General features: G+C 40.4%; 1 protein-coding gene across 1 annotated transcript; it reads right to left on the bottom strand.

Annotated features, from left to right (window-relative positions):
• Positions 1-116: 116 nt before the first annotated feature.
• On the bottom strand, positions 117-13,323 carry LOC128740567 (uncharacterized). The gene is made up of 8 exons (XM_053836118.1): positions 13,272-13,323; positions 2,657-2,820; positions 2,179-2,333; positions 2,013-2,112; positions 1,567-1,899; positions 1,163-1,277; positions 503-630; positions 117-446 (listed from the first exon to the last, which is right to left on the bottom strand). Exons 1-8 carry the CDS (start codon positions 13,321-13,323, stop codon positions 117-119), a joined length of 1,377 nt encoding a protein of 458 aa, XP_053692093.1.
• Positions 13,324-13,861: the final 538 nt, after the last annotated feature.

Raw genomic sequence — 13,861 nt, 5'->3', positions numbered from 1 at the left:
GCATTTCCTGAAAATTTGAAGAAGTATACGAAGTGAAACATTTAATTGGAATTTAGCCAATTAAGCTAAGTTTTAGCGATTTATTCACTTATTTGATTAATAACAATTTTAAGTCTTCAGTCTTTTTCATATTCTTCGAAAATAAGAGAGAGCTCTGCAACTTTTGTGCTGCCAGATGAGCATAACGTTTTGTATAAATGTACAGAAATAAAATCGTAAAGTTTTCTTAATAGAACAGGCACTGGGGCACCTAGAACATCAAACGCTTTAAAGAAGGCATCGATCGCCTGTATAGAGGAACTGCCGCACTCTATAATGTGCCCGTAGACGACTAAAAATAGGGTTCCTTCCTGAAACTTCTCGGCAACACAAGCGATATGCGGCAAGGCTGTGTTCTGTAGGTTGGCCATCTTTACTCTCTGTATTGGAGTTGTTTCCAGATCAGGCTGTAAGTTGGAAATTTTAAATAAGATCTACAATCAATTATGATAATCAAATTTACCTTCAACCATCTAACTAAGGGAGCAGCTGTAACTTCTTCCAAAGACATGGACGTAGACTCTTCGGCGAATCGTTTGATACCTCTGTTTGTTAATTTTTTCATAATTCGTAAGGCTCCTCTGAGACACTCTGTGAACATTAAAAAAAGATAACACATGTAACTTATAAGAATTAGTATAAAGTAATAATAAATAGACAAACAACGAAATCTAATGAAACATACTCAAAAATGTTATCCACCTTTTCGCGAGCCTAATGGCGGCTAGTAGGTATACTTTTTGAAAACATTTATTTGCTTTTGGCAACTCCCCTCACGTACTCTTGATGGTTCTACAACAACAATCAAAGGTGGAAATGTCAACTTTACGAGAATAAAGTTACCAAAGGCATGCTGATATTTTCCGAAGGTTGTGCCCACTAGCAGTCAGCGCACGCGAGAAGGTAGGTGTTAGTGCCGAAATGTCGACCAAGTCATTAATGACTCTAATTAGAGCCGTGCACCGAGTTGAACATTTTTGAGCTCTTAGTTTGTTTCGTGATGTTCGCACAGAACCGAGCATGTTAGTCGAATCTGAGTTTACCAATGTGTTCAGCCAACATATTTGTGCATGTAATATCATTTACATTTTAAATAAAAAAATAAAATAAAATTATTACATACTATCAGTAATGTTGTTCCACCCGCCCTGATCCATTAGTAATCCAATAGAGAGAAACTTTTCCAAATCAGCATTTTTATTGTAGTTTATATGTAATCGTTCGTAGGCTTGTTGTATCTAAAAAAGTGTTTAATTAAATGAGTGTTTGAGTTACATATACAGTAAAAATTTGCATAACGCTGTGTAGTTTTGTATAACGCAGTGGGTGGTGCTGTACGCCCATCGCGATATCTCAGCTGTCAATTAACCAATAAAGTTGATTTTTGGTACATTGTTGGCATGTGGTATAACCTAGTCAACTATCAAAAATCAACTTTGTTGGTTAATGGACAGCTGAGATATCGCGATGGGCGTACAGCACCACCCATTGCGTTATACAAATCTTCACTGTATGTGCAATATTTACCATCATTCCATTGTATCCCAAGAGATGGGGGAAAGTTGTTATTATTTCTTGTGTCACATTTTCATTTTTGTTTTGCAGCAAATACTGATGAAGAGGAAAACAATGCATCATTTCGTCGGAGATTATTTTCGCATTCTGGGTATTTCCGGTCATAATAGCCAAACGTACTGCTCTCTCGTGAATTCCTTCAGGAATTACTATGCTTGATTTCTTAGGCCTTTGGAATAAACGATTTTCAGGAGATACGTCCTTCCTCATGTTCGAACATCGCGTTTCAATTATTCCGAGATGCGGACCTTTTCCCTTTCCTCCATTTTTCCAAAAAAAGAAAGACTAAAAGACGAAAAGAGAAAAAATGAACATAGGTATAAACATACTGAACTAAAATTCATCACGTTTCTTTCACAGAAATAATGTAAAAAATTCTGTACATTTCCTTTTCATACCTCTCTTGGTGCCTGTGCGTTTACTCGTGTTTGATCAAGGTGTGGAAAAGCTTCAATAATCTGTTCAGCCAGCTTTTGCTTTTCTTGCCAGGATGGATATCTTAAAAAAAAATCAAAAAATATCAAAATCAATTACTACTTTCCATTCCCCTATGGAAACGCAAACCTTCTTTCTTGAAGAATGCGAGCTTCGAAGAAGTGGTTCGTCAGAATTCGATTCAAATGCAGCAATCCTTTTGTATCTGGTACGATCTCGTAGTCAAGCTGACGAGTAAGTGTTTTTTGGAATTTTGGTTCCTTAGCAAGAATGGAACGAATCGTCTATAAAAAAAATAGTATTTTTATTTTTTTTATACTTGCTCATTATACCTCTTCTAAAATTAAAAGGAAGAAAACTTATTCAATTTAATTTTACTATGTATATTTTATTCACGACAGATACGTATTTCGCCTACGACTTGCAGGCTTTCTCAGTGTCTGTTTTCGAAAACAGACACTGAGGGAGCCTGCAAGCCGTAGGCGAAATACGTATCTGTCGTGAATAAAATATACATAGTAGAATTAAATTGGATAAGTTTTTTGTTCTTTTTTAATTTTAGGTTTCGTATTCTACTAAGACACTTCAAAAACTTCAGTCATTATACCTCTTGTTGGAAGTTATCTGGGGCGTTTTCATTTACGTTGCTTTCTACTTTATTCTTTTCTATGAAAGTAATGATCAACTTTCGCGGACCTTTCTCTCGTATGTTCATCTCTATTAGATCATCGTCATTCAGTTGCATCAAGGATTCATAAGTTATTTTGTTCACTGAAAAATACAAAATAAAAAAAAATCAATTTTAATGAATGAAATATTCTCAGGATATTTGTAAGCAAAATCAAAGATTTTTAAAAAACAAATGAAATAAAGTTTAGTTTATTCATAAACAAATAGACAAAATATAAATAAATCTCGGGTACTTTTTCATTTCGACGTATCTGACAATGAGAGATTCTCTTCGTGTCTCCTCTCTTCCGCTTTTTACGGCGGAACTAAAAGCATTGAAAAGAAAATTTTCAAAACATTTAGCTAGCTAGTGACTTCGGCAACCGATTCATGCAAAGCTGATGTGCTAAAATGCATTAGTATCACCGTAAAAAGCGGAAGAGAGGGGACACGAAGAGAATCTCTCATTATCAGATACGTCGAAATGAAAAAGTACCCGAAAGATGTGTTTTTGTGAAGAACGAGCATATAGGAAAAACTTTTTCCAATGTTCGTTCTCACAAAAATACATTAAATGTAAACAAAACGGGTGAGAGTTGTTTTTTGCTGGACCAGCATAGGAAAATCAACCCTCACTCGGTTTGTTTACGCTTGCGACATTCGCCCTTTTGTTGATTCTATCTTCATTTACTCTCTCATATGAAGTATAAAATAACTTGACCAGTAGGGTAACCAACCTATTTTGCACCCCATCAGCAGCTGTACATAATTTGGACACTTTTTTTGTAAGTGCCCAAATTATATAAAGCTGCTGATGCAGTCCAAAATACGTTTTTTTTCCTGTTGGGTACATTACGTTGATTACCCTATAAGTCTTTTTTTCGGGTAATCCAGCTGGTCGCTTAAGAGCGTATAAAACTCTGCGCTGGGCCCTTTTGTTATGTCATTAACAAAGGGTTAGGGAGACCTCAAACACCAGTTCTACCTAACGAGATAGGCAATGCGCCCACTAAAACACAGATAGAGCCCCAAGCATAGCCGACACGTCTAAGCCCGCAAGAGGAGGCGTTCCGGCCCTGCGCGGTTTCCACGAACTGACTCTGAGATCTCTTTGTCAAAGGCCGGAATGTCATATTTTAAATATAATGATGATGATGATCATGATGACGATGATGACGATGATTATGAGGATGATGATAATGATGATGAGAGTTGAGAGATACTTGCGTTATAATACCGTGGACCCCCGTTCGTTTGACCATTTTTAATCTGAACACTTTAATTTGAACCCCGTTGGTTTGCACGACGTGCAAATTAAAAATGGTTCAAACATCATTCTCAACATGACATCATTTGTTTACGCAGACAATGCACATCAACACGATTTATTTGTACTGACCTAGCGTGTTTAATCGGTTTCACATGTCGTTTTCCTAACGATTAAGATAGAAATCCGATCGGAAAATGCAATATTCGTACTTGCAACTGCCAACTAAAACAAACCACCAAAATAATAACAAAGAGCAGGGCGGCCAGTTCACACAGGTTTCAGCATATTTCGGGTTACCAATTGTTTAAATTAAAAAGTAACGCCGTTAGTTTGCATGAGGAATCGTTTAAACGAACGGGGGTCCACTGTATGTAGTATAGTGAAAAAGTGGAGGTCTCGTCAGTCCTGCTTAACACTGGTTGTCCTCAACCGTGCACCCACCATCAATTTTCCAACACAAATAACGACAAATGAATCAATAGGAAGACAAATCTTGGACCATGAGTAGTTTACAACTGTTCGCTCGACCCATGGGACATATTTCATCTTTCACCCTCCTGGCATTTATGCAGTGTCCCAAGATAGGTCTACAAAGAAAATTGAGCGCAAGACGACCTGGACATTCGCGATAGTCGACAGAAGCTTTGAAACACACAGTCACACCTGCCTCCCAACTATCGAGACCAAAGAGCTAGTACGCAGTAGAGCGGATTCGTCACCAAACCCCAAAAATCGATCGCTAGAAATATTGATATTGTGAATTAAATGTAATATAGTATAAAAATTCACTAAATTTTTCCATTTGCTACCTTACTACTCCTATCAGTACCCGTAATCATTGTAGAATCGCAGTAAACCATTTGGTTTGTATATCTCGATTGCAACTCCTATCAGTACCCGTAATCATTGTAGAAGTCGATATTAAAATAATAAAAGTTGTAAAATAGAAAAAAACACTCAGTATTCTATACTTCATATGCCGTAACGGCATTTCAAATTTGGGTTTAATTGAGAATGTATTTCTCATAGTGGCGCTTTTTAACAATGGCCACTTACAAGTCATGGCCACTTCCAATCGCTTAATTAAATGCATACAATCCCCTCTTTCGGGCACGGTTGTCCAACGTATTCAAAACGAGATAAACGAGGATGATATGACTGAATATTCGGGGTTTATCAGCGGAAAAAGTTGCTGTAGAGTGCTCTCGGAAACCTAATGAGCGGTTCGGTGAACAAATTGAAGGGAACCTGGACGAGCAGTGAAACACATCCACGATGCGATCAGTATTACAGCGCGAGATTTGCGTGGTTTGACGCAGAGTGCCAGCGGGTGACTGATGAGAAGAATCGAGCCAGAAGTCCCATATTAGCTTTAAATTTGACATGCCAGAGCAGAGAGATACCAAGATGCTACAGCTGCCAAAAAGAGACTTCACCGCCGTCAGAAATGGCCGCTTTGGGATCGCGTTTTTGCGGAGGCGCTTCTTTAAAACGAGCAACGAGAAGCTTCTTTAAAACGATTAACGGAATCAGGAACCAAACCATGCCAAATCCTGTTATGTGCAACGACAAGGAGCAGAATCTGATTACCGAAAGATCGGAGGTACCCAGGCGTTGGAAACAACATTTTGATGTACTGTTGAATGGCGAACAAGATGAAGCTGTCAACAGTAATATGAAAATGATTGAGGATGATGAACAAGCAGTGGATCCACCAGCTTTGGACGAATTTAAAAAAGCAGCTAGAGAGCTGGAAAATGGCGAAGCGGCTATCAAAGGACGGCATTAGTGAGACATCGGACTTGTTTGGAATGTTAGAAGTTGTGAAGCAAGGGTTATCAAATTTGCTATTCAACATTGCATTGAAAGGTGCTATTCGAAGAGCAGACGTGCAGATAGCGACTGCTAATAGTGTCTTCTACGGGTTATGTAGCCATCTGAAATCCCGTAGCCTGTAACTGCACACGAAACTCGCGCTCTATAAGATGCTAACTCTCCACGTAGTGCTCTACGACCACGAACAGTGGCTGGACGTTGGAAGAGGCGACCGACGAGCTGTTGGTGTTTTTGAGCGTAAAATTTTGCGATCAATTCTTGGCGGCATCAGTGTTGCGAAGCCCAAACTCCTGTGATCCAATTTTCTCACACACGCGTACTCATTCTAGCGAATACGCCGCCGGCATAAGCACCCCTTTCGGACTCTCGCTGTTATTTATTCATGCACTGCAACGAGTTTTTGCGAGTGCGTGTTTAGCTAACAGCTTCAATCGTCGCTCTCGTTCGTCGTTGCAGCCCGAGCTGTTGATACCGATTACTCGCGAGGACTCACTCCCGCCCGTAAGTAGAATCGAGGGCGAAAATAAAAAAAAAGAAAAAGTAATGCAAAATTTGAATTTGTATCCCAGTGCGCCACTACTGTGTTACCTGAGTCACTGCGAATATGCGTTGTGTTCGCGGGATCGTGTTGGTTCGAAAGGTTTTGAAAAATATTGCCCTTGTATCGAAAATACCGTTAATTTTGATCACTAAAAATAACGTACTTAAACCACAGAGAACAGACATCCAAGCGAAAGGTCCCCACTTGGATAAAACTTATGTCAAATTAGTTGGGTACTATAGTGGTGATGTCGCTGAAGGCGCATAAAATTCTACACTAAACTCACAACAGCTAGCTACTGGCGCTAGCATAACGCTTATACAGGGTGTCGACTCAAATCCAAAAATAAAATTCCCTGACTTTCCCTGATTTTCCCTGATGCTTTAAATATTTTTCCCTGACCCTCAAAACTCGAATATCAAGCTTATTTGGGCGATTTCTGGCTTAAGTTTTTAACCCTTTAGCATGGTTTATGCGAGCTGCTGAAAACTAAAGCTAGATTTCTTCATGTTTTAAGAACACATATCAAAGATTGTTAACCTATTTCTTATCAGCGTTTCGAAAACGCCCTCTTCTATCGAGTCTAGCGACAGTTATGTTTGAGGTATCAACTTGAATCCAAAGAAACAAAGATTGAGAAATAATCTAATCGACCTGTTTTTGCACAAAGCTTAGATGTTACATACAACAAAATTACAGCCGTGTAAACATAACAAATCTTGCTCATTTTCAGTCAGCTCAAACTAGTAACTTTGCCGCTGGCAGATGGACACATATCTGCGGGTTTTCAGTTAAACTAAAACAAAACTTTCCTGGAAGTTTCAGCTTGTTATCTTTGCTGCAAAAAGTATGGGGTTAAGGAGATGATTCCCCAAAGATTTTTGGTACAAACATGTGCGTTTTACTGGCTTCGAGGTACGGCAAAACTTTAGCTAGATGTATTGTTAGAAAATGTCCAAATGGCAAATATTTTAACCCTCAATGGTGGACAGTATGCGAAGTTAAGACTAAAGCTGTGTGTCATGGTTTCGGATTGCAACTATCGAGGCTTGAGAGCAACATTGACTCGAAGGTAGTTCGGTGGCCGGCCGTTCGGTCCGATGACCGTATATGGGCGTTGAGAATTAACGCAAACTCTTCAACTACAGCTTAATCAACGTATAGTCACCAACAAATCATAAATTCGATGATACTAGGGACGAATTGAACCGCCCAGTTAGCTTCGAGGTACGATGCTGATCTATCAAGCCAGTTGTGTTCGAATCTCGGCTAGCCGGTTTTTGTTAGATAGAATCAGTAGGATCGTTGCACTGACCCCGTAATTTTCCTGTACTCTAACAGCCGGCTCGCACTGAGAGGATGTTGCATTTCAACATCTAGCGGTTTACGGCATATGACGTTGCAGTGGAGTACACCAGAAAGCTTGATCAACGAATCGCAGAACAGCATGACGACAGGGAATAAGACTTAAGTCTAAGTAGGCTGTGGAGGATCCGCCATGGCGCCAACAACTACGAGGGAAGGGATTGGCACGACGTGGGGAAGACAATCACCCTTATTCTGCGAGTCACGTGACTCAATACGGCAATTGTCACTCGCCGCGACTCGCCAGGTGACAAAGCGAGTCACCTAGGTGACAATTATCACCTCATTCGCGATGACTCCAAATTAGTTACGTTACTCGCCTCGCAGAATAAGGGTGAGTGTAACAGCTTGTTTGATGTCGAATGCCAGAAAATGACAGATGAGAAGAACCAGGCCAAGAGTCGCTTGCTCACTGCGGATCACATCAGAACAGAGAAACATGTAAGCTTTCTGCGCATTACGCATCCAGCTGAACCAGTCCCGAAGGTTGCCAACTCGCATAAACGCAAATTCTACAGAACGTTAATGCTCCCGGTAACCCTTAACGGACATGAATCATGGATACTGAAGGAAGATGATCAATGCTTGGGGCTTCTGAGTGTAAAATTCTGCAATTAGTGAAAACACTGTAGATCGCGTGTAAATAACAGTATGTGTCCCGCTTTGTACTCTTGATTCTGCACCGTGAAGTGCGTGAGGCCTGCCATTGCCGATTCCGAGCACTACAGCGAGTGAAGTCTGACAATTGTACGGCGCAAAACAAATAAAAAATTTACGGCAAACTGAAAGATAATCGAATCGCCACTAGACATGTAACAAGTTTTAATTCAACCGATCAATCTGCGTATATTTTACACGGAAATTGATTTGATTCCAAAGTTGATCAACAATATTGCCGCGTGAACAAAATTTCCCTGATTGAATTTCGAAATTCCCTGATATTCCCTGATTTCCCTGATCCAAAAATGAATTCCCTGATATTCCCTGATTTTCCAGGTTTTTCCAGGAAATCGACACCCTGTTATAGTCCATATATACTAGCGCCAAAGGAGCCAAAGGTTGTCAGTGTGCAAATCAAAACAATCATTTAGTTGGGAAACTTTAGTGGTGGTGACGCTTGCATATTAGGGGAATTTATTTTGAAATTTTATCCAAGAATTCCCGAAAAATTTTTTCCTGAATGGATGTCTGTTCTCTGTGCTTAAACGTTATATTTCAAGTGCCAGTAGTACGCAATAATTGTATTGTGAAACTGAATTGTTATTCATTCAACTTTTTACAAATTAAATGCAATAACAAAAGCACAACTTATAAATAATCGTTTGTTATCGATATTAACTGCATATGCGTTATAAACGAATAAAACGTATGGTTACGTTTTATTTCAATAATACGCATATTCGTAGTGAGTCAGGTAAAACAGTAGCTTCACGAGCAGCTGATTACTCACGAGTTATTTGACTCGCGAATAAACTATACAGAAAGATGATGTAAGGATGTGCGAGCGCGAGAGTGTAGGTAGCAGACGAGGGGCAAGACACTGTTGAAAATATATTACTTTTCTCTATGGAAATAGTTTTTCAACCTTAATATACATATTTACCGTTCTCACCAATAATATAACCTAAAGCCCTATAAAGTTATACATTTGTAGGACTTTAATACGGCCTAATATATTAATATATGATAATATTATTAAGTGTCTTGCCCCTCGATAACAAAATGTCTGCACACAGCAACGGAGGTTGTTTCTTTTACGCCTGCGTTAGCGGTGTAAGCGTTGAAAGCTATGCTTCTCATACTCACTCGCGTGTGTGGCATCGTTGATTTCTGGCTCGATTCGCAACATTGGGCGGCGTATTAAAGGATGGAGTGTGGCGCAGGCGTACCAAGCACGAAATTTACAATTTACCGTGGTTTCCTCATGCAAACTAACGGCGTTATTTTTTTATTTGAACAACTGGCAACCCTAAATATGCTGGAACTTGTATGAACTGGTCACCCTGCTCTTTGTTATTGTTGTCGATTTTTACTAATGTTGATTTCAGATAATCGCCGCCACCATTGTTTTGTTTGTTCGATTTAATCGACGTTTTTCGGCGAAATAGGTATCACGATTTTTAAATACCAGTTAGTCCGGACGTTTCGAACTACTGCTGGTCTTCGCTGATCATCTCGAAACGTCCGGACTAACTGGTATTTAAAAATCTTCATACCGTGGACCCCCGTTCGTTTGATCATTTTTAATCTGAACATTTTTTAATTTGAACCCCGCTGGTTTGCACAATGTGCAAATTAAAAATGGTTCAAATGTCATTCTCAACATGGCATCATTTGCCTTCGCAGACAATGCACATAAACACGATTTGTTTGTACTGATCTAGCGTGTTTAATCCTAATTTAATCAGTTTCAGATTCCGTTTCCCAACGATTACGATAGAAATCCGATCGGAGAATAACATATTCGCTGATTGCAACTACCGACTAAACGAGACTAAATCAAACCACCAAAACAATAACAAAGAGCAGGGCGGCCAGTTCATATAAGTTTCAGCATATTTAGGGTTGCTAGTTGTTCAAATTAAAAACGAACCCCTTTAGTTTGCATGAGGAATCGTTCAAACGGGGGTCAACTGTACTTATTTCGCCGAAAAACGTCGATTAAATCGAACAAACATTGCGGTGGCGGTGATTATCTGAAATCAACATTGTTATTGTTTTGGTGATTTGATTTAGTTGACAGTTGCAAGCAGCGAATATTTCATTCTCCGATCGGATTTCTATCATAATCGTTGGAAAAATGCAATGTAAAACAGAATAAACACGCTAGGTCAGTACAAACAAATATGTCATGTTGAAAATGACATTAGAACCACTTTTTATTTGCACGTCGTGCAAACCAGCGGGAATCAAATTAAAAACGGTCAAACAAACGGGGGTCCATGGCATACAAAGATGCGGATATTACTTACTTACTTTAGCAGCCGAGAGCCGGGATGGCTCTTGCCGTATGAAGAATTCCTCTCCATTGTACTCGGTCCTGGGCTACTCGTCGCCAATTCGTTGCGCGTCTCGACAGACGCAAGTCGGCTTCAACCTGGGGTGACATTGCGCATCTCGTTTCGAGTGATTTTCATTCGAGACGCCCATTTGTTTAACGTGGTCGAAACGCACCAAAATCACTCGAAACGAGATGCGCAATGTCACCCCTGGTCGAGCCATCTAGCACGTTGGGCCCCTCTATTCCAGTGCCGGTGGGGTTCCTAAAGAGAACCTGCTTTCTCTGGAGCCTCTTCCTACCATAGATTTGGTTTTCGACGCATTGATTTGTAACCATTCTCAGTGTTTAGTCTGGCGTAGATTGCCTCTGCCGTCCTAAAATTAATAGTAATGACATCGAGGTCGTCTGTGAAGGCTAGGAGTTGGCTACTCTTGCTGAAGATCGTGCATCTCGTTTCGATTTCCGCTCGCCGAATCACACCTTCAATAGCGATATTGAATAACATGCAGGACAGTCCCCTTGCCACAACCCTCTGCGCGATTCGAAAGTATGCGAGTGTCCCCGAAACGCGCAGGTAGCACATCACTCGCTCCAGTGTAGCTTCGATCAGCCGCGTCAGTTTGTCCGGAAAACCGTACTCGTGCATTATTTGATTGATCAAGATTTGGAAGACCTGCGAGGGAAAGGCAGTTTTATCAGAACGGTGGCACTACAATGAACTGGGAACGGGTTTTGTAGTGATTGGTAGAGTGTAGGATCATGTGACAGATTGGACCGCAATCAACTAGAGAATGTGTCAATTTAGGATAAAGGACCGTTTCGATGCACTGCCCGCACGAAGGTAGACGGGACGATGCGAAGGAAGCGTTCTACATGCGGCTGTAGAAAACACACTATAGCTCTTCGCCAAGGGATATCAAGATTATCACCCAGGATATGAATGCCCAGGTCGGTAGGGAAGATATTTACAGATAGATATGCCGCATTTTGCACCTTACTGGACATCGCAGGCTTAAAATGCGATTGGCACAAAAAGTGCGACAGTGAGAATGCTGTGAGTAAGAAAGAGAAAGAGTGACAACTGCAATATTGCTCTTGTCACATACATTGGAATCAGAGAAAATAATCTGGTTTAAACTTGGTACAGCTGCAAAACACCTAATGATCTGGAGCCCCTTTTTCCAACGTAAAAGATATCCACAAAACTACCTGGAGACCACCTGACCAACGTACAATGAATCAGATTGACTACGATCTCATAGCTGACCGATTTTCCTTTAACATCACGAATATACGTTTCCTACGGATTCAAGTAGAATCAAGGAGAATACACCGCCATACGACGCTGACAATGTACATAACCCTCATTAGACCGGTAGTTCTTTATAGACGTGGAACAGTGACGCTACTCACAGCGGACATACGCGTCCTTGCTTTGTTCGCACGGAAGCTGCTGGGGACGATATTTGGCGGAGTACAAAATGAAAGCAGAGTTGCGGAGGCATATGAATCATAGTCCAACCACTGCCTGTAAATTCCCATCGCAAATCTGGCGAAATTCATTAGGCTACGGTGAGTCGGGCACGTTGTAAGGATGCCGGACGACAATGCGGCGCAAAAGGTTTCCTTCAACAACCTAACCAGAATAAGGAGCAGAGGAGCCCAACGCGCAAGATGGCTCGACCAGGTTGAAAACGACTTAGGACTTCTGAGACAGCTAGGAAATTGGCGACGAATTATCCAAGATCGAGTTGAATGGAGACAACTGCTTGAAACAGGACGAGCCATCCGGGCTCTACGCTGACGATGCTCTGCGTAATGTGCAGATTGTACTGTTGTTTTTGCGAGCTCAAGGGTTTTCACTAAAACGATGATTTGTTAAGAAATTCGGAATGTTAAGGCACGTACACATATGTTGGGTTGGAAATAAACAAAATGTCTGCGGGTCATTAATGTCCAGTCCAACTTATAGAGCCGAGTATGTTGGCCAAACCTAAATTCACCAACACTGTCACTAACAATTTCGGCCAACATATTCGTACTTGTATATTGTACTTGTACTTGTCAGGTACATTCGATCTAAAGATAATAATGTTCGTGGATCAGAGTTTAGGATCCTGAAGAATAAATTAGACCAGTGATGGCCAAACTGCGGCCCTTCAGGATAATTTGACTGATTTGAGGGACGGTGGACTTATGAGTAAATGACACAGGGGTCACTTAGTTTAGTCCTAATAACTCGTGCATGTTGTGGATGCTTTCCGGCTCAAACCTTTCCTAAATTCCTTTCCGATGGTTATTCCGAAGGACAGCACGCGGCCCGCGGGCCGCAGTTTGACCGTCACTGGACTAGATGCTACTTGGCTGCATAAAATCGACGAAAAAAATCAACCCTCTTTTACTGCTGACTTGTAGATTTCAGACTAAAGTTTAGAAAAACGTCGAAAAACAATGTATTTTTTTGTCCAGAAAATACGAATCGTCACCTTTCTCCAACACAGAGCTATGAGACATAAAAAGTTACCGAAATAAATACTTACTGGAAAGCTTTTGATAGCTCTCCGGATCTAGCTGTTTTTGCAGCTGTTCCATCACGTCCTGAGAATCACGTCGCATCAAATCTAAAACAATAAATAAATAAAGCATCAGAAGCATATTCAATTATGAATATATGTAAAATAGTTAATACTTACCGTTACCGCAAACGTATCTTCACTATTGTCTGGAAATAGCTGGTATTTCGCATAGAAATTCTCCGCGACGGTGTCGGTGAGCGGTGACGGTTAACTTGCGTCCTGCATGCACAACGAATAGTGTAAACAACACAATTACTTTTTTCATCCAAAAGTACGTAAAATTTACTCAGAGCAGAGTTGCGAGAAAAATTCGGCTAACAAAATTTTTACTTATTTTTTAGTACATTATCGACAACTCATAATTGAGCAAAATTGACTCAGAGCTGAGTTCGAAATTTCACTCAAACTGTTACTATGTCTTGTTTACCTAATTTTGAGTATTTAATACGTGCTCTTTGGGTACTTTTGGTTTTGTGTGTAGGTTTTTCTTTCTCTTTCCTGCATACGCGTTGGATAGGTTGTCTGCTCGATTGGAATGACACTGACAGATAATT

The sequence above is a fragment of the Sabethes cyaneus genome, chromosome 3, assembly GCF_943734655.1.
Source record: "Sabethes cyaneus chromosome 3, idSabCyanKW18_F2, whole genome shotgun sequence".
Lineage (NCBI taxonomy): Eukaryota > Metazoa > Arthropoda > Insecta > Diptera > Culicidae > Sabethes > Sabethes cyaneus.
The sequence above is the reverse complement of the archived record's forward strand: the minus strand, read 5'-3'. Positions and strand labels throughout refer to the sequence as shown.